Raw genomic sequence first — 27,277 nt, 5'->3', positions numbered from 1 at the left:
CTCCTCTTAGTACAGCGAAGGAAACAGACTTCACAAGTGACTTACCCAAGACCACACAGCAAGTTACATGAATTCAGGCTGCCAAGTCCAGGACTTTCATGACTGTTTTCCAAAAATAATGAGTGGCTGGATTTTACACATTCATTAAGGAAACAGCTTCTAATTATCAGTTTTAGCCAAAGTGCTATATTAATACAAAACAGGAGAAAGTTCCCTGGAGGGTGCATTGGAAAGAACCAGCAGTGGGCTGCCGGGCTGCTGGGCTGCTAGTTTGCCCACACGACCATCCTAAGGATTGTCTAGAGACCCTGCCCCCTCCAGTCTGTGCAGTTACAGTCGGTGTTAATGGGAGTTATACTTGTCTGGAACAAGAAAGGGAGGTCTTTGAAGAGAGCATTTGTTACCAATAAAAACAGGATTCTCCAGCCCAGTGATCCACTCTTCTCTCCCTTCACCTCCCCGCCCCAACAGAAGACAACTCATTGTGTCCATTTGGTTCCCTGAGGGTGCAATTTTTATTATTTGTTTTCTCACTTTTCACCCCAACCACACCCCACTTCAACTCACTAAACTACTTCTCATATAATTCTGGCATGACACACAAAAGTAACTTTTCAATACAAGGAAGACTTAGTAATCCAACAATATATGTATCATAACTTGGTGAATACAAGCTCATGCTGGCTAACCAGAGACAGGTGATAGCCTTTTATGGCAGCCAGGTCAAGAAATACAGAGAAATACAAAATGCACAGGAAGGCAGACAAACATGCTGAGATGTCAGGCAAAGTCAAGAAAATATTGCCCCCTAGAGTACGCATTACTTAATATGTAATTTTTATTTATAAAACCATCAGGAGCTCCAATTTCCAGGAAATTAACCAACTCGTTACTTAAGACCTGGTCAGTTAAGCCCCCTCCATCTGCACAAGGAGCTCCTTTATAAGAACTCCCACACTGCTTAGGGCGCAGTGTATTGTAAAAGGAAACGCTTTCACTTCAGTTCTATTAGCTGAGTCGAGGTACACTGTTAAAACTTACCTTTCTCAAGGTCGAAAGAAAAACCAATGAGCTCAAATTTGAAGCACCTTCTTTTTTAAAAATCTTTTTCCTATTTTAGGTAAATCTTAATCTGCTAGTCCTAAATTTCTGAAGTTTCTTGAAGTCAGCTCACTGGCTTTTTTATTCCCACTCCTCTTTGCCCCCAGGTCAGAACTTTCTGGAGATAAGCACTATATCCAACGCCACAGGATAATCAATCCGATTCACGTATCTCCAATATTAAAGCAGCACCTGCTCTCACCACTTCTATTTTAGCCTTGTCTATTAACAAGAGTTTTAATTTTGTCTATTAACAAGAGTTTTATTTTTTTTATAATTTTTTAAAAATATATTTTATTGATTTTTCACAGAGAGGAAGGGAGAGAGATAGAGAGCTAGAAACATCGATGAGAGAGAAACATCGATCAGCTGCCTCCTGCACATCTCCTACTGGGGATGTGCCCGCAACCCAGGCACATGCCCCCAACCGGAATCGAACCTGGGACCCTTCAGTTCGCAGGCCGACGCTCTATCCACTGAGCCAAACCGGTCTCGGCTATTAACAAGAGTTTTAATTTTGTCTTAATATGTATGAATTGCAGTGCAGAAAGAATTAAATGGCTAGTTATCATGAAGACATCATAAATGTTCTCTAATTAAAACCACGTTCTCTCACCTGATTGATACACAGAGCTGATTTTATTTTGGAGAAATTAAGGACTAAATTAGTTATACTGCAAAGTTATTTAAAGATGCCTTTCTCACTGAGCTTCTATTGATGACCTAGTGTATAACACTTTTTAAAGGTGGAAAATGCAGATAGTTGCAACACTTACCTGTAGGAGGGCCTTCATCCCAGCCTTCTTCCCTCTTGATTCGATTTGCTGCAAATCCCAAGCAGATATTGGCTCCAATAGCAAAAGTGAACAGGGACATCACCTAAGGGAATAAAGAGATCGAGCTGTCAAATACAGCTAGACAAGACTGCATCAAATTCTAGGAAGGCAAATGCAAATGACTTCAACGTCACCACCTAATTCCACAGCTTCCAAAATGCACCATAAAGCGCTGTCTTCATTTCTCAAAACAACAAAAAGAAAAACAAAATCTGGAGCTGCTTCTGAAGACCAAGCCCTGCCATTCCACCTTCCTCCTACCTGCCTCGCCTGGGACACGCTGCTCCTTGCCATGGCAGAGGGTTCTTGGAAAGCCTTTTGCAGTGTGTTCTCTTTGCCCACACTGAATGCACTGCTTTTTGGGGCTCTGAGCTCAGTCTATTAACTGCATGTAATCCCACCTGGGAGGTTGACAGGCTGTTCTGATTTGTCCAAAGCTCGATTGCATCACAGTCTGTTCACAAATCACAGCCCTGAGTTTAAGAGGCTGGAAACATCAGCCTCCTTTTCTCCACCCCCTTATCGGTCCCTCCCCTAACACACACACTTTCATGTGGTTTCCTCTGCTAACATGAGGGTTTCTTGGGTTGCTGGGGCCAATAACAGCTCATGTTCATTTTCCTTCCCTCACAAAAACATGGTCTTTCAAAAAGAAACCAAATGTGTTTTATCCGATAAAAATGAAACAGAACTGGCAAGGGGTTTCTACCAGCTTTAAGCTTTGAAGGTTTACAATGCAGCTAGTTATAAGGGATCATCAACCTCACGGCATTATTTTAAAAGAAAAAAACACACACAAAAACAGGAAAGCTTTATCATTTATAAGCCTAATTGCTTCCCCTCTCTGTCTCGTGTATTTATTTTTCCTGGCCGTTGAAATGACCTGTTCCTGTTGCCACATTCGCAGCTACTCCCGACTCCTCAAGTAATTCTCAGGACCAAGTCTCCCCAGATTGTAACTAACACAAGAGACAGCATTATTTTCCCCCTGTTGTGAGAGTTTAGAGAAGTAACTTTTATCACAACACGGGGAATGCCAGCTAAGCAGCAGAAAGTCCTCTGCCCTGGAGGAGGGGGGAAATAATTTATTTCTGCCTCCTCTTCCCGAAAAACTGTCAGCTTGGTGTATGTGGGGCTGGGGGGTGGGGGGTGGGGGGTGAATGGGGAAGCTTTATTAGTGATTGAATTTAGGAAGGAAATCTCAGTGGTGCAAGAATTTATCTTTGAAGAACTGTTTCCCTGGTTATTTCCCAGTTAAATTATCATCCAGCCCTCTTCCCCTCAAATTGTGTCCTTTGAGGCTATTGTGAGCATTAAAATTTCTGTACTAAGCTATTTGGCAGCCAGGAGCCATCAAAAAGAAATCGAGGCATCTAAATCTGAAAGTTATTTAAATTTTGTATGCTTTTAGGATTCAAATGAGGGAAGAAGCTTTGGCCTTGGTTTTTCTCTCTCCGGGCCCAGCGACCATCATTCTCCCACAGAGAACATGCGTGTATATAAACAAATACACCACTCACTATGCAACGTAGCGGTGGCTTTGCTTAAATAAAACAGTATTGCACAAAAGCAAGAGCTTGTTTATTATAGTGGGCTGCACAGTAGGCCTGGGCGGCATTATATATTCTAGAACTTAGTAACAGCTCATTGAAAAAAAGAAAACACTGGCAAACATTACGTTGCCTTTCTAAAACCCCTTTAGTTGTGCACTCTGGCGAGAGGGCTGGCTCATGAATTTTTCTATAGAAGTCTCTTACTTTAATCTGTGTGCCATACTGAAATGATTTTGAGTGGGGTATTCAGCAGGGCTCATTAAAAAAACAAAACCCGGGTAAGATTTTTCTCCTACTTATATTCAACTTCAAGATGCAGGCTAGTTTTTACAGAGACACACTATAAACCAGAAAGGAAAACATTAAGGCAGCCTTGATGACATCCTATGCCACGATGTTCCCAATGTCCTTCAAATCTTGCCTCCCTGTCCCTCCAACCTCCCCAGCCCCTGCCGGACTCCAACAACTTTAGATTCTGTCTGACATTTGATCATGGAAACTCGGTTTGAGAATAATGAAGGCTCCCCTTGAAAATAAAATTAGACTCAGAAGTTGAACACCATCTCTTAATTTTTTTGACATGCAGAGTAGCTGTGCAGGGAGAAAAAACCATAAGTATAATAGCCAAGTTGATCCATAATTGGCTTCTGTACAGCACTTGTTACCAATTATCTAAGAGGATTGAACTCAGTCACTATTTCTGTTCATCATTCTGCCAAAGAACTTTATCTTCTACCAGGTCATTGTGCATATGGAGTTCATTAACAGACACATACACATAACTGCACATGTGCAAGCGCGCAAACACGCACACACACGCAACACCATCTAACCATTGCTAACCAGAATTTTACTATAAGACATCATTATATATTAATTCTCAGGAAGATGACCAAAATCCCTACCTTGGGCATCAAATCAACTACAAAATACAATTATCTCTTAAAAAACAACAACAACAAAAACAACTCTCATTGTCCAAAACGGAGAAAACCAAAAAATCTGAATAATGCATAGGTCTAGAAACTCAACTAAAGTGACTGAAATACAGTCCAAAATGTTCTGTAACAAAACCAAATTAAGAAAGTTCACCTAATCTGGAGTTTATAAGATTTTTATATAAGGTCATCCACGGTCGGGTCAGTAATCAAGAAAATGTATGAGAAAGACTGTAATTAACTTCCAGGATGGTTTACTAATCTAGCTGTACGTCAGAAAACACTGCCCCCTGGCAGAAGAAAACCCAGAAGTATAAACAAATCTTTGAAAGTCTCAGGCCCTAAAGAATCACTCTGTGGTTCTCAAGCTTTATTAAGCAAAAGAACCATTTTGGGAGCTTGTTGAAAGTGTTGATGCCTATGGCCTACTCCCCAAGATTCTGATGCATTAGGTCTAAGGGGTGGGGACAGGGAAGGGGGAGTTGAGGGACCAGGCAAGACCTGGCAGAATAGACTATTCTAATGTAAGTAATGTAAGGACCACATTTAGAGAAACAGAGCATTAGAATAAATTATTCTGAGTTCATTTGTTTATGCCCTGAAAGTTGACTTGCTCGGTCTAATTCATAATATAATTTTAATATATTATTAACAGCATTTACTATGGATTGGACATTAAAGTTCAGATCTCTTGGTGACAAACCATGGCTACTCCTCCAGGGAAATCATCCCCAAACTGTAAGCAGCAGAACGGTCTTTTATTTACCTTGCTGGTGGCACAAAGCAGCAGTGTGTGTGTTGCTTAATTGCAATACAGTAGTTGCATTTATACAAATGCACAGTCTACCTTTTCATGAAATGGCTCTGTGAATCCTTGTTCCCAAGCTCTGATTAAGGTAAGAGGGCTTGAGGTTAACAGTGAGATCTGAGAGAGATGTAATTGAGGGTTGTCACTCTTGCCTCCTGCAGTAATTATGGCATTTTCATGAACTGCTTCAAACTTTATCTATATCCAGTTTCTCATTATGCAGAATTAACATGCCTTGACTTTAATACCATTCCCAGAATACTTCTAACACTAGGATACTAGACAATTCACTGACCACCTGATTTTCAGTGGTGTCAGTTAGCAATAACGACAGCACATGCACTATGAAAGTAAGAAGACAAATTCCAGGTGTATTCTTCAGAGTCTATTTTAAAACTTTTTGAGTTAAGTCTTGGTTTTCAATTCTGATGTGGTGGAGGGCTGTTAGAAAAGTCAGAAAAAAAACGGGCTAGCAGTCTTTTGCCAATCTAAATTGAGCAAGACATTCTAACAGCTAATAGAAAAACAAGCTGGCTCAATTGGCTCCTGCAATCCAGAACTGCAGATGTGTACCAAGTAGACACCACTTAAGATTCTAAACCACAGATGCAAAGTTCTATGAGTAATCTATGTCCCCAGGGGGTTCTCCAGTGGAGAAATAGCATATTCCTATTCAAATGCAAACAGGCTTGTGCTATTGGTTATTACACAATTGAGAGCTGAAATCAACACTGTCACATCTTTCAAGGGCTTCAATTTATATCATAAACTTCCATGCATTTCATTTACTGCCAATGGAATCTAAGCATAAGCCCCTACACCAGAACAATCTCAGCTAAGAATATTCAATCACTGCACAAATATTCATTAGCTCCTACTGTGTACCAAACACTGTTTTGGTCACTGGTATTATGTAGGGAACTGAACCGGATATAGTCCACTGCTCTCCATTGTCATCAAATAGACACAGAAATAAATGGAAAAGGCACACAATTTAAAACTTATGAGTTGTTTATTTCTGGAATTTTCCATTTAATATTCAGACCAGGATTGGTTGTGTGTAACTGAAAGTGTAAGAAACAAAACCACGGACAAGAGGGAACTACTGTAATTCAGTATTGATCTAGTCGGCAGGGTCAGATAAGACTTGGTGGAGTATCACTTGAGCTGTGATGTGCAGAAACGTGGGAGTAACTAGGTAAGAGAGGAGAAAAAGATTCTAGAGAGAGGGAACAGGATGCACAAAGGTTCTGTGTAGAGTGGACCTCAGTACACGCATAAGGTGAAATGACAGCCAGTTTGACTTGTACAGGAAAAGCAAAAGTTAGCATGGAGTGCAATGAGACTGGAGAGGTTAGTAGAGGCCAGTTCATGTGGGACCTCAATGGTCATGTTAGGTGGTGTTGTCTTTATCCTAAAAGCAATGAAAAGGCTTAAAAGGGCTTAAACAGGTGGAAGTTTAATCAGATTTTGAGGTATTAATCTCTGTACTATGAGAATAAGAATTGGAGGGAGTCAGGAATGAATACAATAGATAATTCTGGAAACAATGTCAGTGATCCAGGCGAAAGATAGTGATACCTCCCACCCAAAAGGTTATGGGGGTAATGGAGAGGTAGAAACCCAGGTGAGTCAGGATAAAGACTTGTTAATGAATTGGGTATGGGCATTGAGGGGCAGGAAGGCATTAAGTATGACTCCTGAGTTAATGAATATTCAACCATTATGATGACCAAATACATATTCAGTAAAGTCACTTCTTAACTTTTAATTGGCTTATAAGAAAGACATCCATTTGCTAACATTCTAGAATTACATAGTTAAAAAAAGGGATAGGCTAGTAGCTTTAAAACATCAGCCAGTAGTTTTAAAAATCAGCTGAGAAAGTTGATTTAAAGTAAAGTTATATCTGACTTTAAACACTGAAAATACATTGGTTCATGATTGAGTTTTAAAAAGAATTACCCCAACAAAATAATGCAGCTTTGTCCCTAACTCTAGCTTGTAATAAAACATTTTAAAACTCAAAACCCAGCATAAGTCTACATCTTTTCAGCTGCCCTGAAATCTGCATGCTAAACATCCAGGGGAATGGAAGAAGGCTGTCACCATTCGGCCAGATGGCACACCAGCATGTGGGTGAACCTCTTGAAAGTTTTCATCTTGAGCCGACTTTGTAATGTGCACTGTGGAATATCTGAGCACGGGTGGGTGGGTGTATATAATCAGAGAAAAGTGTTTTGTTTTGTTTTTTAATATATTTTATTGATTTTCCACAGAGAGGAAGGGAGAGAGATAGAGAGTTAGAAACATCGATCAGCTGCCTCCTGCACATCACCCACTGGGGACGCACCCGCAACCAAGGTACATGCCCCCGACCGGAATCGAACCTGGGACCCTTCGGTCCGCAGGCCGACGCTCTATCTACTGAGCCAAACCGGTTTTGGCAAGAGAAAAGTGTTTTTTATCCCGAGTTCCACCACAGGGTTGAAGGCTCTCACCCTTTACCTTCCAGTCTTACATAGGCAGGCTGCGAAGTTGTTCTTAACTCCACTTGCAGGTGAAGAAATGGAAGTTCAAAGAGTGTGTGTCATCTCCAAAGTGGTGGATAAGTGATTGAGCCAAGACTAGAATCCAGGTCCCCTCAGCCAGCTTAGTCCTCTTCTCTCTATAACATGAAATCTCTCTTGCACTACACGAGGGCCTCAACTCGACACATCTAAGACCCAAACAACCCGTTCACCCTCCCCTCTTCATTTCTACTCAAAGCAAGCTCAAAACTACTTTTTCTTCTATAACCATTCTTTCATCTCACTTCTAAATCAGACACTATACCCAGAGGTTCTATTTATTAATTACAATGATTACTATCATTTATCAGAGCTTTCTGAACGCTATTAGTACCTAAATTATTTTCCTCTTCCTTTTAGACTCATCCCTTCATCTTCATGCTTATGGTTGGGTATTAGACGTTCATCTCTTAACTGCTCTTCCTTGTGTCCTCTCTGCCCCCTTCAAACACCGTTTCATTGAGTTCTTTCTTATTCAGCCTGTAATTTTTTCCCATTCATTGACCAGAGAGCCCTACATAAAATGCAAATCTGATGATTTTCCTCCCAAACTTGAAACCTTCTAATGGCTGTCCATCACAGTGGTTCTCAAAGTGTGATCCTTGAACTAGCAGGGTTGGAATCACCTGGAAACTTGCCAGAAATGCAAATCCTTTTCGGACCTACAGAATCAGAAACTCTGGGGGTGATAGAACCCAGAATCCAGGTTTTAACAAGCCCACCAGGTGATTCTGATACAAGTTTGAGAACCACTGACCAAGAGGATAAAATCCAAACTGCCTAGCAAAGTACATAGGACTCTCAAGGTGACATTAAGCCCCCAGGAGTTCAGATCCCAGCTCTACCACTGTTTAACTGTGAGACCTTGCATGACCCTTCTCCATCCTAAGGCTCGGTTTTCTCATCTGTTTCCAGCTCATAGGATTCTTAAGAGTATTAGATGAAATAATCCATGCAAATTGCCTAGCACAGTGTGTGGCACAGAAGAATGCTTAATAAATGGTAAGTTTTCTTAATTAGAAAAGTATTTGCTATTCCTTAATTAAGTTGTGTTTTCTCACACTTTTCATTCCTTATTATATGTTGTTTCTTTGGCCTAGAATGCCCTTCTCCACCAAATCTCCCTGAAAAACTCCAACATAGTCATGAAGATTCAGGTCCGGTGTCACTCCTCTTCGAGCCCTCCCCACTCTCTGCTTTTCCCCTTCCCATGAAAAGCAATGGGGTCCTTTTCTCTGCTTCCACATTATCTGTAATCTCTTTTTAGGCACCTCTATCCTTTGTGATTTCTCTTCGAATGCAGGGACCAATCATCCTTGTACTCCACAGAGCTTTGCATCTTTCCTGGGAGATAACAGCCAGACAATAAATGTTTGTTGAATGAAGTTACTTGGCATTGAGACTTGAATTGGAACTTGAATTTTTGCTCTCTTACTAACTGGCTGTGTCACTTCAAACCCACGTTTCTTCATCTGTAAAGCAGAATTATTGGCTAACTTGGTGCTTTGTAACCCTTTTTTAAGCACTAAAACCCTATTATCAAGTAAAATCTCAAAAGGAATACCAACATCTAAATTTAGAGTGGCTGTACTTTAAAGAGGTGGGGAGCCTGGATTCCAGCCAACCAGACACCTCCCTTCTAACCTACACCACCTTCACAGAAACCTGGAAATTCAAGAAATGCAACTTGTGAAAACAAAACAACAAATAACTAAGTTAATTTCACTCTTTAAATACTTTTCTAAATCCAACCCTGTGTTGTAATATACACATCCCAAAATCTGACCCAAATTGTCTCAAGTCAGATCTTTCATTGATGAACCATGGATACTCTCATTCTAGTCAAGCTCTTCCCCCAAGGAGTCCAGGCTCATATCTGCATCACACTTCTCCTCATGCTGATTCTCAGCCCCAAAGTCCTTCTCTTTCCAATGCACTCATCCAATTCTTAGTCAGTCCATAGCCTTCCTCAGGGCTCAGCATCTTCACAACATTCCCCCTCTTCTTAACTGCAGCACCCACTGCATCATCCTCAGTTCAAGAACACCTGGATTCTACCCAAAGACATTTGTCTCTTGTCTCTCTAGGCTTCCCTGTTTTATCTGAGTATTTCTTGTCTTAACAATAACAGCATAAATGCCCAAAGAACAGGAGAAAGAAACCACTTGATATAGAGACTAAGAACCTGGATTCTAGAGCCTGACTAACCTGGGTCTGCCACTTTTAAGCATGAGACCTTGCTTAAGTTCTCTAACATTTGGGTGACTTTTAACAACAACCAAAATGACAGTCACCCAGGGTTGATATGAAGACCAAAATGCATGTTAAGCAAGTAGCTCAGTGCCTGAAACATAGAAAACACACAAATATTAGCCATTATTATTTACAGGGGGATAAAGACTGCATCTGCTGTCATGTTCTCAGCATTCAGCAAAGTGCTGGGCACATAATAGGTGTTTAGTCGTGACATAGGTTCTAGGAAAATTCCTTTTTACTTATGGTGAGATTATATGTAAATTAAAATTAGAAATGCTATAAATCACTCTTTCTGCGTCCTCACTAACCTCAGGAGAAAATGAGCAGCACTTACTTGGCAAAGGGTAGGGTGACTCTGGAGGCAGCTTTCAACTACAGGTTTCAGCTACAATAATAAAGACCCTCGATTTGGATTGGAAAGCCCCAAGAATTTGAGTTTCGACTCAAGACATTTGTTTGAACTCAAACCTAAAAGGAAGTGCATGCTTGCTACTGGGATGGAATAGTCACATGCTCAGCAGCCCAATGACTTCCTCTTGGGGAGGAAGCAAAACTGCCATTTCTGGGATTCCCGTTGCAATTGAACACTAGCTAAAGACTTTCACAAATAAGACATAAAAGGGAACTTTCCCCACCTGATAAAAGACTTCTACAAAAAAACTCACAGCTAACATTACCCATAATGGTAAAAGACTAAATGCTTTCCCCCCAAGATTGGGACCAAGACAAGGATGTCTTCTCTCACCACTTCTATGCAGTATTGCATTTCTAGCTAGGGCAATTAGGCAATAAAAACAATGAAAAGGCATTCAAATAAAAAAGGAATAAAACTATCTATATTCATAGATGATATGATCTTGTATATAGAAAATTCTATTGAATATATAAAAAAGCTACTAGAACTAATAAATATGTTCTAGAAAGTTGCATGATACAAGATAAATAATTAAAAATCAGTTATAGTTCTACACATTAGCAATGGACAATCTGAAATGAAATTAAGGAAACAATTGTAGTTACAATAGTATCAAAAATGTCTAAAATACTTGGGGAGCAATTTAACAAAAGAAGCAATTTAACTTCACTTAGCATAATGCCCTCAAGGTTCATCCATGTTGTTTCAAGGCATGGCTCTTAAATTCCCACAACTGTCCCACAAATTCTGATTACAGTTTTTTGCCATTAAGATTCAAACCCCTTGAGATCTGTAGGTGAGAACTGGGTTCTCTTCTTACACTATTTTATTTGAAAGTAAAATGAAACGGGACACCTGATGAAAGTGGTATGGCAGAGGGCCTGACGTGCTCTGAGAAAACCCCAGGAAATCCTATTTCTAGGAATGTTCTGGTTTCATCATACACAGAGGCTGGTAAAAATAGGTCCATACCACGAATCAAATGCTTCTTCCTGTTGGTAGGTTCAGAGGGCAACTGAGGTGACTCTGGAGACAGCTTTGAAGGCACTGACCTGAGAGCCGAAGGCCAAGGTTAATGTTCCTTTTCTGTGAGTTCAGAGGCGTTGGAATTTACTTCCCTGCAGTGATAATCTCACTAGTTCTGCCCCCCTCCCGCATCCCCCTTCCTCTCCTCTTTTTGAGGTATGTTTCTTAAACCGTAAAGTCCATCCCTTTAAGCTGTACATTTCGGTGGGTTTTAGTATAGTCTCAGGGATGTGCAAATATCACCACTATGTAATGTCATTTCAAAACTCCTAGTAGATAAAAGAGAATGCTGGACATTGTGAGACAACTGCCCTAAACTTTGAAAATCCAGAATTTTACAAATTCATATAATATTGGATCCACACAGATTTAGTAAGTACTAACTGCATTAGCTAATGCTAATTGAAAACTTACTTGGGGCCACATACTACTTGCTATCAGGGATATTGAGATAAAAAGCATACTTTAATTGGGAGATTGGGAAGTCAACAGTTTGTTAAAACACGCTATCCTATCATTCACCTATGCAATGGGTATGTGTGGAGGATCTGGAGAACCGACTTACTCAATCTCTATTCCACCCCACCTCCAAGGGCCCCCCTGTCTTACAGATTTTTTGTAGAATGAGTTATACATATGGTTTATAGACTCTGCCAATTATGCCCCTGACATTGTCATTATGTGGAAGAGGAGATCTAAATACAGAATTGAGACAGGAACCATCTTCCTACCCCTGCTAGTGGTTTCTCTGGGAAAACAAGACTGTGGAATGGGAAGTTTTTCTGCACTATTACTTCAATGTCCATTCTTCAGCTTTCTAAGCATCAGGAGATATCTGTGGAGGTGACATACATGGTAGTAGCTTCCTGATTTCTGAACCATGATGTGGGGGGTATGTTCTTGAACTCAATATTCCAGTGACAGCTAACTGCCATGTACTATGTACCATGGACTGACTCAAAATTCAGAAATACCTTGACAGGTTGAAATCAAGAGTTGAAAAAAAAGTGGAGAGAGAACCAGATCAAAATATCTGGGATAACATCCTTGAAAAAGAATACAGGAGAGTCCAGAATTGACAGCAATTCTTGTAAAAGAAACCTGGGAGTTTTTGTTACCTACAAAGTTCTATAGAAGCCCATTCTTGACCAGAACTCTAAATGACCTCATTTTAGCGTAGGTCCATTTAATAAACAATCACTACCTAGATCTAGGAGAGTTAAGTTCAGCAAAGCCTGGTACTGTCTGGATTCCATCTGGGTTGTATTCGCCTCTGGATGTTTCATTTTAGGACAACCCTACTAGACAGCATCAAGAGGGGCATGATCAGAATGATGAGGAGTCCATCGTACCCAATCCAGTCATTAATCACTCATTTGTTTATTTATTCAACAAACTTTTACTAAGCACCTAGGATGTTTCAGTCATTGGGGATGCAAAGTGAGCAGAATACAAGCTCTGTTCCATGGGTCCCACATTCTAGTGGGAGAAGAAATATAATATTGGGTAGTTGAAAAATGATAAGAAAAACAAAGCTGAGCAAGAGAACAGAGGTAATGGGAAGAGCTATTTTCAATTAAATGGCACTGAGGTCTCTCTGAAGAGATGATATCTGAACACAAATGTGGATGGAAGAACCGGGTGTATTCAGGAGTAGCAAGTGGAAGGCCCTGAGATAGCAGTAGCCCTGTGTGTGATCAGGAAGGCCAATGTGGCTGGAGTGGAGGGAGAGATGGGGGGAGGAATAGCAGATGATGTCAAAGAGGTGATGGGGGCTGCTGGCTCATGCAGGACCTCAAAGGTCATAGTGGAACCTTTAGGTTTCGTTTTGGGTGTGGTGAGAAGCTACTGGAGGGATCTGAACCAGGCAGGCAGTGACATCATTCAATTTGTGTTTCAAAAGGCTCACTCTCACAGGTATTGAGAGAATGGATATTTAATGAGCTCCCCTTCTGGCAAGTGGTTAAGGACCCTGTGACCATGCAACCTAGGTGCCCTGCATGAATGGTGGGAAAAGGTGGGTGTGGCTGTCTTTCTTTAATATTTAAAGGGCAATGCAAGGCATATATGAGTTTTATTGTATGCATCTCCTTGGACAAAACTAAAAGTTACAGAGAAGCATGCCTCATCTCATAATAAGAGGAACTTTCTAACAATCAGTGCTGTCAGGGTTCTTACCAAAAAAAATTTAAAAATCCCCAGTCACTATTCAAGGAAAGGCTGGGTGCTGCTGGTCAGGAATTCTTATAAAGTCTCTAAACTCAGAGGAAGATTGACTATACAACATGTAAAGTCCTTTCCAACTCTGTGCAGCTATTACTTTCCTCTCTTCTTAAAACTCTTAGGGAGCTGAATTCTCCCTCTGTCAGGACCAGCAAAGAGCTACTCAAATGATTAAACAACCAAAATTCAGTCATATGTTTTCTGGATAAATCAAAAGGAAAGGGAAGGATCCTTACATACACCTTGTTCTTACTCTTTCGTCTCTTGAAGGAAATATACAGATAGATATACTAGTAGCTAGGTATGGACTGATATATAATTAGTGTGTGCTATTTAATTAATACAAGTAAAGGGAACACTGGCCAGGGTTAAGGAGAAAGAAACACCTTTCACAAAATAATTTGATAGACTTAAGCAAGAGATGAAGTAAAATACTTTTGGGTTGACCTAGAAGATGGGCCTAAGACAAGCTGGCCTTATATTGCCTCTCCCAACTTTATAGGCCGCTCATAATACTTTGTGAACACAGAGCCACTTCAAAGTTGAAATCCAATAACCCCAGCTTGCCACTAGAGTATTATGCAAGAAAATGCAGAAGTTCTGGCCCTCACGTTGTCCTGCTAAGCTTCTGATACTCTTAGAAGAGATGTTATACAACTTGTTAATTACTAAAATCCTGGGCCACTGGGCTTGGTTACTAGCTGTGGGCCTTGGAGTTAGGAACCCACTCTGGACCTCCAGTTCCTCATTTGTGAAATGGGAATCATCCCAGTGCCTTCCTCAGAGCGTTGTTGTGGGGATTCAATAAAATAATCCATGTAGGGTTCATTGTTGATAACCACAGCTACCATCTGCTGAGCTCCTAGAATGTGCCAGACATCCTACAGAAATGATCTCACTGAATTCTCAACAATCGTGCACAGCACATACTGCTTTCTCTTTTTGAGACACTCACAGAAGTTTAAGTCATTTGCCCACATTCACAAAGGTTCATTTAAACTCGGATCTGCCTACCTAACCAGAGTCCCACTTCTAAGCATTTCTTGCTATAGTCCACACCATTGTGGTACATTTAGTTTCCTTTTATTTTTTTAAATCTTTATTATTGAAAGTATTACATATGTCCCCTTCTTCCCCCACTGACCTCTTCAAGCCTGCCCCCACCCCCTGCCAAGGCCTTCACCATCCTATTGTCTGTGTCCTTACTTTTAAAAGAATGTCCTCCAATCTCAAGTTTGGAGGCCAGTGGAGAGGGTTTTCTCTAGTGCCTTTCACAGTTCAGAAACAGAAGAGATTCTGTCAAGTTTTTCACGTGGGCACCCATTGGAGGTTGGAGCCTTTATACCCACATACTCTTTTGTGTCATCTGAGCAATGCAGCTGGTTTTGTATGCCTTTAGGTTTGGGACTGGGTAAGTCTCGGTCACAGATGTATACAGCCTGTGGCCTCATGTGATAAAATATTTTGCAAAAGATGCTATTTTCTGCTTTGCCCAGTCTTCCCTCCCTTTCTGCAGCTGTTTCCACTTCTTCCTGAGAATGGATAAAAAAATTCTGAAACTCTTATTTTTGCACGTAGTCTCATGTGACCTTACTATTGACAATGACCTGGTTGTTTCAGCCCAACTACAGCACAGTGCATGAGATGCCGGCGCTAAGAACAAAGATTGTCGCCTGACAGAGCTGGCAGCAATCTTTCTGTATTGATCCGCCTGGCGACACACACCATATTATAATCATAATGACACTAAGCACAGGAACAGCTACTGTGTGCTGGGAGCCTCCAGTTGCTAAACATAAACAGAGGATTTGGCATTCATTCATTTGCTTATTCATCCATTTATGCGGCAAATATTTTATTGAGAACCTAATGTGTTCCAGGTACTCTTTTAGGCCCCAAAGACACCAGCAACTAATAAGAGAACCTAAATACCTGCTTGTGGAGCTTACATTTTAATGCATGGGAAAAGGCACAAAATATATAACTATATCAATTAGTGATGAGCTATGAATAAGGAATAAATAGAGAGGTGTGAGTGATGAAAGAATGTCATTAGCTCTTGAGCCACACAAATAAGACTATTAGAATAATCCTATTTAGAAGAAAAGTTGGAATAATATGCCCAAAGTCACCCAGTCTGTATTAGAATAGGAATTGGCCATATCCTAATAATAACGTTAGTAAATACAGCAAAAATAATAACATCTTAAGGTGATTATATAAATGCATGAATTACTTATCAAATCCCATTTTATGAGTAAAGAAACCAAGACTCAGAAAGATGAAATCATTTGCTCCAAGCTACAGGGCAAGTGGTGGGGCTGGGGAAAGGGTTTGAATCCAGTTTGAGTGGGTCAAAGGCCCTGATCGTTCCACCATACTTGCCCTGGCTATTGAGTTTGACAGGTCAGAAATTGTTCTTTCTAAGCTGAAGGTTCCTCAAAGACAGGGATTGGCATCTCCATCGTCTACTGCGAGTTCTAGCACATCTCTTATAGAAAGTGTTAGACTTTCTGCATCTAGACCAGCTGCCTTCCCCACACAGACAGAAATCTAAATACCCAAGAAAGATGGCTGCTAATTCTATGTCTCAGACCTTCTTAACCTCCCTTGGCAGAGGTTTGCAGTGTGTAATTAGCATGGAAAGCAGTACTAGCCTTGAAGCCCAGAGTGACGCATGTTGCAATGGCAACCTGCTAGCATTAGATCAACCTCCCTGAAAGACCTGCCTTTCCACGAGGACTTGTGACCTGGACAGACTTATTTGCTTCTTCATTAGATTTGTGTTTGTCTAAGAATGAAAGGAATAAACAAGTGGGATTCGCGTGCCCTGCATTGTAATCAAGGTCACGATCCCAGGGAGTAAAGGGGGCATTGTGATGCATCTGAAGAGCGGGCAGACTCCTCCTGGATCACCCAGCTCCAGCCCAACAATGCTCTCTCCACACTCCTCAGCAGTGGTGCTTGCAGCTGCACTTGGCACTTACAAGCACATCGTGGCCAACCCCTGGAGAATTCTCAGAATGGCTGAATGGTTTGTCTCCTCATTGTTGCTCAGATTGTTTCGTGGGAGTACAACACAGCTAAGCGGAAACATTTTCAGAACAAGTATAACTTTTTTCTCTTTTTGGTTAAGATTCAGTGAAAAGTAGATGGTTTTTAGAGTCAGGCAAATGTAGGCTCAAACTTCAGTCCTGCCACTTACTGGTTGGCTGGCTTTGGAAACTGACTCGTTGGACTTCTCAGTTCGCAGCCCAGAGAACTTCCCTGACCACACTGCCTCCCCACCCCAGTATGCTCTTTCTCACTCCACCCTTCTGTCTTGCAACACTTCACCCTAATTCCTGGCATACGTGCCCCTCCCATTGGACTGTAAGCTCCACACATCTATGTCCCTTCCCATGTATCCCCAGAGCCTAGCACAGTGCCTGGCACACAGGGACATCCAATAAATAGCGGTTGAGTAAATTAACAAAGGAAGACAATGGTAAAGAAAGAGGAAAGAAATTGTAACCAGTGTCAATGTTGAGGGTTGAGGCAGGAGAGAAAAGAGATCAGGCAACTGTCCTGCAGTTTTACTCTGTGAAATTTGCAGCAGTGTTCTGGGGCCTGCTCCCTCCATTTCTCCTCAGCCGGGCCCCAGTTCTCAAGAATTCTCTAGATTCTAGAAGAATGCTAAGCCCCAACCCTAGAAAATAATCTGGGAACATTGTAAAACTCTGTTGATGATGTCCACATCATCACATTCATGCTGTTTCTCTTTAACAAAGACTACAGACATCTTGGCCACCATATTGACTAGCCATGAACTGTTTGTTACAATGTTGAACATTTGTCCAGTCTTTTCAAGGCTTCCACTCCTTTCTTTCTCAGGGAACAAACTTATCTTCTTATCTCCTCAAAAGATCAAGGCTATTCTAATCTGCTTAATATGCACTTTATACAGATTTTTTAAAAAGATTTTTAAATTGATTTTTAGAGAGAGAGGAAGGGAGAGGGGGAGAGAGAGAAACATCAATGTCAGAGCAAAACATCAATGGGCTGCCTTCTGCATGCCCCCTATTGGGGATCGAACCCAAAACCTGGGCATGTGCCCTGCCAGGGAATCGAACTGGCAAGCTTTAGGTGCATGGGACAATGCTCCAGCCAACTGAGCCAGACCAGCCAGGGCAATATAGAGTTTATTCCAAGTGATTCCATACACAAAACATGCTTTGGAGGATGAGGAATACTGGTAAAAACTGATTTTTCCCCCTTGTATTTTGCCTTGGGATCAAATTATAGATTGAGGTGTTACTGAGGAAAAAGGCTTGTCTTATGCAAATAAGCATAACCAATGGACACAAGACACTGGGGTGGGGGAGGGAGGGCAGGTGAGGGCATGTGCCGGGGGTTAGGGGAGGCCAGGGGAAGGTCAATGGGGGAAAAAAGGAGACATATGTACTACTATTTGTAATACTTTAAACAATTTTTAAAAAGTAAAAAAGAAAAAAAAGGCTTGTCTTGTGTTATTTGGGAAGGCCATTCTCTGGCAGCCTGGCTACATTTGTAGTCAATCTGGAGCCATTGGGAGTGGAAATTAGACCTATAAATATCAGGGCAACAGTTCAGGATCCAGCAAAAACGGGATGAACATCCTGTAACATCTCACAACACGACTTCCAAAGCCAGCCAAGGACTAACAGACATGCTCAGGCCCAAGACCTCTCTCACAAAGAAGCTGGAAAAGCACCTTCAATAGCTGTCACCTGACAAGCAGGGCCACCGTGGTCTGTGAGCTTCCTTGTTGAAGTGTCTGTCATCCGACCACTGTCAGTGCTCCCAACCTTTCCAAACTCTTTACTTTGTCCCTACTTGGAAATAACGCTTATTTGAAATAGAAATAACAAGTGTTTTGTGGATCACCTGTCAGGTACTATTCTAATTTCTCTTTAGACATCATCTCATTAAACTCCAGCCACAATCATCCAAATAGGTATAATTATTATCTGTAATTCACGGGGGGCGGGGGGGGGGGGGGGGGCGGGGACCTAGAAACTGAGGTATAAGGAAACTGGTGACTTCACTGGGGCTTCACCAGTGTGGCCCCAGGGACTCAGCACTTAACCAACACACCATCCCATCTGCTTTGTCTATCAGATAGATGTTTTTAATAAGAAGTCACCAATCAGTTTCCCCATTGTTAAAGCCATTTAAGACAAATGCAATTTACAGTGACCTTCAGGTCAGCTGTAGTAAGAGCAGAAGTTTTGCAATTCAACAGACCTTGGTTTGAATTCTAAGAACTATGAGACCTTGCCCAGTTAAACCTCTTCAGGCCTTCATTATTCTTTCTAAAAATGGAAATAACAGTTACTCCTTCAGAGGGTGCTTTTGTAAAGGGCTAGATAATAAATATTGTAAGTCTTGAGGGCCATACACAATCACTGTATCACAACTCCTCAGCTTGCTATTGTAGCGTGAAAGCAGCCACAAATGGGGGTGGCTGTGTTCCAATAAAATTTAATTTTAAAAAACAGGTGGTGACCAGATTTGACCCGCAGGCTGTAGTTTGCCAGCCCCTGGTTTTGAAGATTACATGAGATAATGTATGTGCTTTGCATGATCCTTAAAATACATCAAGTCATCAAAAATGGTAGCTTAATTCTGGTGCCAGCATGAGATGGTCTGAAGCCTTCTCGGGTAAATGTATAATTTTCATAGACTTTTGAAAAATTATCAACACTTTAACCCCCAATATGACCTTAGAGGTAGGGTTGCCAGAGATAATACTTTTTCTAGTATTTTTAATATCTTTGGGACATATTTATACTAAAAACATATTCACTGATTATTTGAAATTGAAATTTAACTGGAGGATCCTGAGTTTGTTTATATTATTGTTATTGTTGTCTGTTTTGTTTTGTTGTCCGTTTGTTTGTTTTTTCCAAATCTGGTGACCCTACCTATAGACCTCTATGGTTCCAAAATTTGGGAACCACTGGTTTTATTTATAACAAGAATAACCAAAACACAAGCAACATTTTGTTCTTTCAGGGAGAAAAGATTACATTCTTAGGGAATTATCCCCAAGGTTCAAACATAATAAGTCCCTTGGGTAGGAGCCACAGAAACGCTCTGAGACGGCCAGGGCTCTGCACTCGTGGGTGCCAAGAACAGGCTTAGGTCACCCAAGGAAAAGCGCAATAATCTTGCATTTGTTCCTGCTGATTAAAGTCAAGCGACTTCCTGGAAAATGTGAGGTGCCCCTCACGTCACTATGTTGAATTAATAGTGGAGCCATATTAAAGATGGAAAAATTCAATTCTGTCCAACAGCTCCAACGTTTTGCAGTTAGATGTGTCGGTAATCAAACTGGGTACTGAGAAAGCCCATTTTGTCAGTCAACAGAGCTTCTGAGTGTAGAAGAAATATTCTGTGCACATAAACACAGGCGCCTAAATTCCCGATAAATATTTGATAATGAAGAAGGGGATGGAGTCGGTCCCTTCAGGCAGTAGATACTGTCCAACAAGTAGAATGATAAAATTATTTTTAAAGGATTTAGAAAAAAAAGGAATTCAGCATGCTACAAACCAGTTCTTTTTAAACTTTAAAGAAGAAAGAGGGTATGTGACATGTTCATGAAGGTGAAAGGTGTCGTGTTTTAACTCATTAAAATAGCACAGTATTTAGTATCAAAAGGCCTATGCTTGAGTGTCAGCTCTACCACGTCCCATCTGTGCAACCTTGAATAAGTCCCTTAGTCTCTCTGAACCTGTCCCTAAAACAGAGATATAAGAAGCCCCATCACTTATGCTTCGGTCAGAGTCAACAGAGATAATGGATATGAAAATGCTTTGCTGAGAAACAGCAATTCACTGTCATCTATCATTCCATGAACAACAATAAAATCTCTGGTGATTGAAGAGCAAAATAATGTTGTGTTACCAGCAGAAACCATGCTAAGGGGATTATGTTCTCATAAAATCTGTATTAATTTGCTAGGGCTGCCATAGCAAAATATCACAAACAGTGTAGCTTACAAAACAGAAATTTATTGTCTCACAGTCCTGGAGGCTAACAGTCCAAAATTGAGGCTTGGCAGGATGGGCTTCCTCTGAGGGCTGTGGGGGAAGGATCTGTTCCAGGCCTCTCTTCTTGGCTGGTAGTGGGCCGTCTTCTCCCTGTATCTCTTCACTTCATCTTTCTTCCACGTGTGTGTCTGTGTCAAATTTCCCCTTTTTATAAGGACACGAGTCATATTGGATTAGGGCCCACCCTGATGACCTCACTTCACTTTGATAACCTCTGTAAAGACTCTGTGATGGTGAATTTGATGTGTCAATTGGATTGGGCTCAGGGATACGGTAAACATTTCTGAGTGTGTCTGTGAGGGTGATTCTGGAAGAGCTTAGCATCTAAATCAGTTAAGTGAGGAAGATGGCCCTCACAAGTGCAGGTGGGCATCATCCAATTCACTAAGGGTCTGAGTGGAACAAAAAGGCAGAGGAAGGGTGAATCTGCTCTTCCACGTGAGCTGGGACATCCATCTTCCTCTGCCCTTGGACATTGGCACTCCTGGCTCTCAGTCCTTTAGACTCAGACTGGAACTTACACCACCAGCTCCCTAGTTCTTTGGAATTGAACTGAATTACACCACCAGTTTTTCTGGCTCTTCAGCTTGCAGATGACAGATTCTGGGACTTCTCAGCCTCTGTAAGCCAATTTCTATCTCTCTCTCTCTCTCTCTCTCTCTCTCTCTCTCTCTCTTTTTCTTTCTATACTCCTCTTTATCTCTACCTCTCACTGCCTCCCCCTCTCCCTCTCATACAAACACATACCCAATAATTTGCAATTGACTTTTAGGACCCATGCACAATACACACTCCTCCAAAAATAAAAATTCAAAATAGACTACAACTTATTGATAGCTTTTGAACTCCTATTTCCTATGTCTTTTCTCTGAACAAATGTGATCAGTGTATTATGTCTCCATAGATGTCAATGATATTTAATAAAATAGGAATAAAAACAGAGCCCAGTAGCATACCACCAAAGATATCCATCTATTAATCACCTCTCCTTTATTGAATACATTGAACCAGCCATTAATTCAGCCCACATACACTCTTCTAATTCAGAAAGATATCACAAGATCTGGGCCCTTCCTGTAATCAGTATTTCAAATTGGTTAATGTGAGTTGAGTATAACCATGTTCCAGGTGCTTTCACATACTTTATATTAGCTAAAATTCCCAACATCTGTTGTCCCTTTTTAATAGATAATAAAACTATCAGCCGAAGCCGGTTTGGCTCAGTGGATAGAGCGTCGGCCTGCGGACTGAAAGGTCCCGGGTTCGATTCCGGTCGGGGGCATGTACCTGGGTTGCGGGCACATCCCCAGGAGGAGATGTGCAGGAGGCAGCTGGTCGATGTTTCTCTCTCATCGATGTTTCTGACTCTCTATCTCTCTCCCTTCCTCTCTGTAAAAAATCAATGAAATATATTAAAAAAAAAAAAAACAACTATCATTCAGAGAGAAATACCAGTACTAGTAAATACCAGAGCAGGGACATGAAATCAGATCCTGTGACTCCAAGTTCATGGTCAATACCACACATTCCACTGGGATCCTCTCAAAAGAGAGAATATACATCATTGGACTTATGCTGGCTCCTACTAATCACTGTCCCAAATATATATTGAACCAATCCTTTGCTTAGAGCAGGGGTCCTCAAACTATGGCCCGAGGGCCACATGCGGCCCGCCGAAAACATTTATCTGGCCCGCCGGGTGTTTTTGCTGCCGCTGCCTGTCCTACTTAGCAGCTGACTTGTCCCAGGCCTGCAGTGCGCATGTGTGGAATGTCTGAGGGACAGTGAACTGGCCCCCTGTTTAAAAAGTTTGAGGACCTCTGGCTTAGAGATTCTTTTTAAAAAATATATATTTTATTGATTTTTTACAGAGAGGAAGGGAGAGGGGTAGAGAGTTAGAAACATCAGTGAGAGAGAAACATCGATCAGCTGCCTCCTGCACACCCCCTACTGGGGATGTGCCCACAACCAAGGTACATGCCCTTGACTGGAATTGAACCTGGGACTCATCAGTCCCCAGGCCGACGCTCTATCCAGTGAGCCAAAATGGCTAGGGCTGCTTAGAGATTCTTAACCTGAGGTTTATGACAACTCAGAGTGCCCAAGGGTAGACTTATATGAAGCCCCCTGAAAGTTTGTGAAAGGACCATGTATATATATCATGCATTTTTCCCCTGAGATTAATTAATGTACATCCAAATCTCCAAAAGAATCATGGCTTCAAACAAGAACAATTTGCAATTTAAACAACTCTCTATAGAACTTAATCATCACTCACCTCTCTGTCTATAGTTTCAGGATGCACAGAAAATCAAAACTAAATTTTCTCATCTCTAATCTTTCAAATCCTCTCCCAAAGCCTCCATCATTCTCTAGAAGCCCTTTGAAATCTCATCTGCTTGTCCCTTTGAAGGTCCCTGGACATCTTCTCTGGTATTCAAAAAATACCAGCATCTACCTTTGACAGACAGGGTCTCTTAGCTTACCAAAGGGCTCTCTTAGAAGCCACCTTTCTCAGCCTTTACTACCTTCCTCCCATGCCAGTTTGTAGCCTGAAAAGGATCACTTTACCTTCACAAAGTCAAAGCAAAACTGCAAAAGGCCTTTCATGCAGCTTTTCAGCAAGGTTAGGATAGGTACAGATAGCAATAGGAGAAACCCATCAGAGGACATGTGAATTGGACAGGGACCTGGTAAACACGGAGACCTTGGGCATTATCTCAAAAACCTTTCCTTTGTTAAATTAGTGGAAGATTGTTACTTTTCCTGATAATCATGGTTGATCTTCATTCTTTTTTCTTAACCATACTGTATTATAGATGATAATTTCCAGATATGCTTTTGTATTATTGCCATCCTATTCAATGCCTAACATTGACAAGAATTATGCAAGAATTCATAAGACCTCATTGAACATCCCAATTGAGTCCAGGTTCTAAGGATTATAAGACAAAAAGAGCTGATTCCTGCTCTTGAGTTTACAGACCAGTGAGGGACAGAAAAGTAGATAGTTGCAATAAAGAATGGTAAATGCTCTTATAGAATAAAGGAAGCTCTGGAAGCATGTTGGATATCCATTCTAGAGGATAGAGAGCAGATGTTCTAGGTTGACTCTTAGCTGAGTCTTTAAGGAAATATAAAGTTAGACATAGATCTAAGAGAAGGATGAGGAGGACAGTTGTGTTTAGTAACTAGTTTATTATGCCTAAACTTGTACACAATGTCCATAGCATGTGCATTAAAATGTGGAGAGAGAGTGAATGACAAAGCAATGAGATTGAAGAGGAAAGTAAAAGGCAAGTCTCGGAAAACCTGTATACACCAACATTATTCATATATATATATATATATATATGTATATATATATATATTCCCACTGAAGATGGTTCAAAAATGATCCACATGATCTTTTGACACAAAAGACCATTTGACACAATATAGCAACAAGAGAGGGGGTCTGGGAGTGGACAGCACTGGCTCCAAATGGGGCTAATGGGAAGTTATGAGCAGAACAGAATTTAGGGTGGTACTGACTTTAACTAAAACAGTAGCAGGAGAGATGGAGGGAGACATAGGTATGTGCATGAATTGCATTACGCAGGAAGAATAGATAGGATTTGATGACTGATAAGGTGTCACGGGTGAAAGAGAGGAAGTGACCTAGGATGTTTCTGGTGTCTGGCATGGACAACTGGCAATGGAAGAGGAAAAGCTAGCCTGGGAGAAGGAGGGAGAAGACAAATTTCATTTTGAATATGGTGAGTTTAAGGTGCTCCATGAGACATCAAAGTGGAGATGTTCTGTATAAAAGGTGAAAAGTAGGATAGGCTATAGAATTGTTTGTCGTGGCCAAAGCCACGGAGTGGATGAGATTATCCAGGGAGACTGCAGGTGGAAAAGGGAGGAGAGTCAAGGAATAGTGGGACACACCAACACTGATGAAGGGAAGTCCTTTAAAGGCATTAAACAGTAACTCAAAAGGTCAGAGGGAAACCAGAGAAGCATGGTATCATGGAATCTGGAACAGAGAAGAAAAAAAAACACCAAAAAAAACACAAAAAAACCCAGAGAGGCAATAACCAACAGTTCAAAATGACATCGAGAGGACGGGAGGGCAAGGTTTAGGCATCAAGGTCTTTGCTGGCCCTGACCAAGGTGTGTCTTCAGAAGTGAAGGCAGATGTCTGGTAACTGGATGGAGTAACTGGGTAGTGAGGACGTGGAGATAGACATTGCTAAGAAATTTGAAGGGAAAGAGGAGGAGATGGCAGCTGATAGGGGGCGGGAGGAAGAGGGAGCAGAAGCTCAAAAAACATCTAATGAATGGAAATGTGGAAAACCTCCTATCCTCTGTGGAACTGGGTGTGTGATAAACACATAAACAAACACTGGAGCCTGCTTCCCTCTCGTCCTGCTGAGCCTTAGAAAGGCTTTTGTTCTCATTGTCTTTATCAGCGAGACCAGGCTCTGGGCTTAACCTGTTAAAGTGAAACTGAGCAAGGCAGGACAGCCATCCCGGAAAGCCTTTGACCCGCCGCCCCTGCCCACTGCCCCTTCCGACTCTCCCCACCTGCTCTGTTTGCCCTGGGAGATCTCCAAGTCCAGATCAAAAGCCCTCCTACTCTGCTGAGTCTCCAGGCTCCTTCAACTCTTACCCAAAATTAGCAGTTGATTTGAAAGGCGTATTCAAATAGTTAAGTAACAAAGGGCCCAGAGGCTTTACGCCTGGGAATCCCCGTCTTTGCTTTGTGGAGCCCGCGAGGGGACCCTGCGCGCTGAAGGGGCTCCCTCCATCTGCGCGCTGATTCTATTGCCTTTGGATCCCAGGGAACATTACTGACAGATGGCGTTAAACCTCCCGCCTCCCTCCGCCCTCCTTCTTGCAAAAAGCCCATGTCCGACAGGTAATAACCCCAACACGCCTGGGGGGGCCGGGAGGACAGGGTTCACAGATGCAACCGATGTGCCCACGCGAGCTCCCACTGGCTCCGGGGTTTGGAGACCTGTACGCGGCCCCTCTCTGCAAGTTCTACCGGCTCGTTTTGCAGACACGAGACACCGATTTACAAACCCAAACGCTCTCTGGCAACAAACACAAGGAATGAGTTAAGCTCTCTGCACGTTGCGCGCTTGGAAACTGTTCCAGCTGAGTGCACGGGAACGCAGTCCAACGGGGACCGCTCTCCTGAAAATCCGGGGGCCCTTTGCAAGGCTGCTGGGCTGACAGGACAACAGCTCGGACCCGGGAGCCCAGGCCCTGGAGGACGGGAAGAGAGAGGCGCCTACCGTACCCGATCGGCGCGGCGGGTCATGCTGCGGGCGTCTGGGTGTTTGATCGGGGCCTCGGAGCTGCGGACGCGGCCTCTAGTTGCGGCCGTGGAACTGTGAGCTCTGCCCCGGGAAGGCTGCCCCAGCTGATCTTGTTTGCATTGGGCCGTTTGCTTTTGGGATTTCTCCAATGCAGATGTAGTCAGGGGGCCGCTGTCCCGAGGGACAATGATTCCATTGGAAGCTGGCCTTTGACAAGACTCACACATGACCTTTGACTAAAATGGCTTTGGGGAAGGAAAGTGTCCCTAAGCTGAAGACGGGGCACCCAGGGCAGCGGCCCACATTCCCACCCCCAACAGCGCCAAGTTAATTTTTCATCGCGCAATCTTTCAAGGAGAGTCTCTGGAGGTTTGATTTGCCATTTCTCCGTCATTCTGTAGATTTTCCCCCTGTTTTCAAAAGGGTTTCCGCTGCAGAAGATTCCTGCTGTGTTGCTTAGGAGTTCCCGGAATTAGCACTTCCAGGTTAACCGTGGGCAGGCCTATAGTGTATAAATTCCTCTCACTCTCTCAGGAATAATACCACCATTATTTTATTTCTTTCCTAGAACATGCTACAGTTTACAAAGGGCTTTTCACAGCCGCGTTGTCATTTGGCCTCCGGGACAATGCCAGGAGGCTCTGCTGTTACTGCATTTTCACAACATAAACAAACAGAAGCTCCAGCAAAATAAGATACTTGCCCAATCACCCAACCAGAAAGTGCAATCTGGGCCCTCAACCACCTTCCTATCCACAGGCACAGGCCACTCACCTCCCTGCTGGGTGACCAGCCACACTAACTTAACTATATCACAATCTACTTACGGCACAAAAAAAAAAATTACAATGCATACTATAAAGCAACCGTCGCTATCATTATTTCAATTATCATTTTCAATTCTGAAAATGACTGTTAGAGTTATTTTAATATAAGAGCTGTTTGGGTTATTGATACCCACATATATTTTGGGTTTATTCTCTATATATATTAGTCTAAATTTTTGTCTTTACCAGCCACTAAAAGGAAGTCCTGGGGACCAGCCTGGCCACTCTGAGAGGTGGTACAAGCCAGGGACTCCTGAGACTGCTACCAGAGTCCATCAGAGTCCATCCCTAGCCACCCTCATAACCTTTCCCTTTTGTTTGCTGGGTCCTTCCCGATGG

General features: G+C 42.1%; 1 protein-coding gene across 5 annotated transcripts in view; it reads right to left on the bottom strand.

Annotated features, from left to right (window-relative positions):
* ENPP2 (ectonucleotide pyrophosphatase/phosphodiesterase 2) overlaps positions 1–26,190 on the bottom strand; it is a 102,241-nt gene extending 76,051 nt beyond the window's left edge. For 4 of the 5 annotated variants that reach the window (XM_070391860.1, XM_070391863.1, XM_070391861.1 and 1 more), the window contains exons 1-2: positions 2,199–2,304; positions 1,878–1,980 (exon numbers count right to left, since the gene is read on the bottom strand). In XM_070391860.1, the coding sequence (XP_070247961.1) occupies positions 1,878–1,980; positions 2,199–2,231 (136 nt within the window). In that variant the 5' untranslated portion in view covers positions 2,232–2,304. Of the gene's footprint in view, positions 1–1,877; positions 1,981–2,198; positions 2,305–26,092 lie in introns of those variants that run through there. The other variant, XM_070391862.1, reaches the window with a different exon arrangement.
* Between the last annotated feature and the right edge of the window lie 1,087 nt (positions 26,191–27,277).

This window comes from Myotis yumanensis, unplaced genomic scaffold (assembly GCF_028538775.1).
Source record: "Myotis yumanensis isolate MYYU_CA2020_CCGP unplaced genomic scaffold, mMyoYum1.0.hap1 SCAF_15, whole genome shotgun sequence".
NCBI classification, from domain to species: domain Eukaryota; kingdom Metazoa; phylum Chordata; class Mammalia; order Chiroptera; family Vespertilionidae; genus Myotis; species Myotis yumanensis.
This window is presented reverse-complemented; position numbering and strand designations above follow the sequence as displayed.